The 1,846-nt window shown below is 41.4% G+C and overlaps 1 protein-coding gene across 1 annotated transcript; it reads left to right on the top strand.

Moving 5' to 3' along the window:
• Positions 1-67: 67 nt before the first annotated feature.
• LOC122282824 lies at positions 68-1,793 on the top strand. The gene is made up of 2 exons (XM_043094865.1): positions 68-205; positions 455-1,793. The coding sequence occupies exon 2, from the start codon at positions 483-485 to the stop codon at positions 1,659-1,661; it is 1,179 nt and encodes a 392-aa protein (XP_042950799.1). The 5' UTR covers positions 68-205; positions 455-482; the 3' UTR covers positions 1,662-1,793.
• Positions 1,794-1,846: the final 53 nt, after the last annotated feature.

Here is a 1,846-nt window from a genome sequence, read left to right as displayed (position 1 = left end):
TTTCTATCCTTAAACTTATTGTCTTAAAAATTACATATATTATTGGGCTAAATACAAAGGGCCGAGATCCAGTCCGAACCCTTTTCTCGTGCTAACTATTAGAGGCGCCAAGTTGTCATGGAGAGATTGTAATTTGTGAAGCAGACCTAGGGATTCAGCTTGTGTCATCGCCGCCACCGTGCGCCGCTCCTCTGCGGCTCCTGAGGTTCGGATGCGCTGAGCTCATGTTATCTGAACTCAAACAATCATTTATCTTTTATATTTTCCGTTTAAACTTTAAGCTAAGTAAATGGGATATGGATTTTGAATCTTTCCAAGGCTTCAGTGTTGGACTTTCGTTTTGGAATGAAAAGAGATATCTTATTAGACTGTCTGTTTTGAGGAAAAGTTTGATGTAAATGTTTTAAGTCTTTTGTTTGATTACGATTCACGTATAACTCTGTTTGCTCCTCAGGTTTTGTGCTTTGCTTTCCAATTACTCTATGACTTTGCTCGAAGTGATAGAAAACGCCTCGGTCAGTTCCGAGCCACTCGCTTCGCAATCAGAGTACCCCATTGTTCTCAACCCCGATGATGTTTTGCCCAATTTGAGGCCCAAATTTGAGTCCCCAAATCTTGTTTCCCTCGTCAACCCCGTTGTTGGTTGGCAAATCTCGAAAACCGATTCTGAAGTCATCGACTTGGGAAAAAATTTCTTCACAAAGCTAAACCGGAAGCTGAAGAACCCGAATGATTTTGATAAGGATGAGTTTATTCGGATTTTGAATCAGTTTCTTGAGAAAATCAGGGAGAAAGCTGGGGTTTCCATCGGGATTGATTCGTCTGATAAAGGGTATACCGTGGCGTTGATTGAGAAGCTAGGTTCTGTGATGGGCAAAGATGTTGCTGGTTTGGTTTTGGACGCGTGCGTGGTTTTGGAGACTTGGGAATTGGTGGAGGCTTTGATTGTGAATGGGCATGTGGAGCATTCTTGTTATTCAACTTTGGTTAATAAACTTGTGATGAAGAAGATGTCGCACTTGATTTGTGTCTGTATAAAGCATGCTTCAGATCTTGGGGCATCTGAAATACTTTGCATTTTGAAGTATTTTCTTTGTCCACCGAAAGATGCTTATGGTAGCATGGTAAATGTGAGGAAGGAATGGGAGAAGCAGGCTTTATCTGCGATTGAGAGAGCGAGTGATAAGGGTCTCACAGGGAAGAAAGCACGATTAGCAAAGGACGCTTCAATTTCGCTTATGATGGCCCATGACGGGTTTTCGGCTCCCGAGCTTTGTTTGCACTACTTGCTGGCATCATCAAATGTTGATGCAGTGGTATTAGCATCCTCAATTAGTAAGTTGAATGGTAAAGAAATGATGAGTTTGATTCGTTATTTGGGAAAGTGGTTGAAGAAGTACGAGAGGTTTCCTCAAGCAGTTCCATGTTCTGAGGCAACATCAAAGTTAGGTTTGAAGGTCTGCTGTTGGATTCCTAAGCTGGAAGATGTCGTCAACTGGGTTGGATTGGTGTTGGATGAAAAGTTTTCTTCACTGGTGTTGCATCCCGAATTTCATGAAGAGCTGAGATCTATGGAGGGAATGGTTAGTTCTTTAGCCTTGGAAGCCAGGGTATGTTGTTCGATGGCTAATGTTATTGAGAAATTGATAGTTGAAGTTTGACATGCATAGAACTAGCAACTGTCCCTAATTTTACATCAACGCTCCTGGTTTTGCATTTGCAGAATTCGGCCTAGTCCATTTGGGTCTTTCTATTTCTTGGAATGAATTCCAGGCTATCTTCAAATTCTTCTACGTGGATGTTGCTCTTGTGATTGGTTTTTTCTTTTTTTTAAGTTTACACACTT

Source organism: Carya illinoinensis, chromosome 11 (assembly GCF_018687715.1).
Source record: "Carya illinoinensis cultivar Pawnee chromosome 11, C.illinoinensisPawnee_v1, whole genome shotgun sequence".
In the NCBI taxonomy this organism is placed as follows: Eukaryota; Viridiplantae; Streptophyta; class Magnoliopsida; order Fagales; family Juglandaceae; genus Carya; species Carya illinoinensis.
This window is presented reverse-complemented; position numbering and strand designations above follow the sequence as displayed.

Coding starts and splice junctions, on each gene's coding strand:
- LOC122282824 (XM_043094865.1), top strand. CDS start 483: ATGACTTTGCTCGAAGTGATAGAAAACGCCTCGGTCAGTTCCGAGCCA.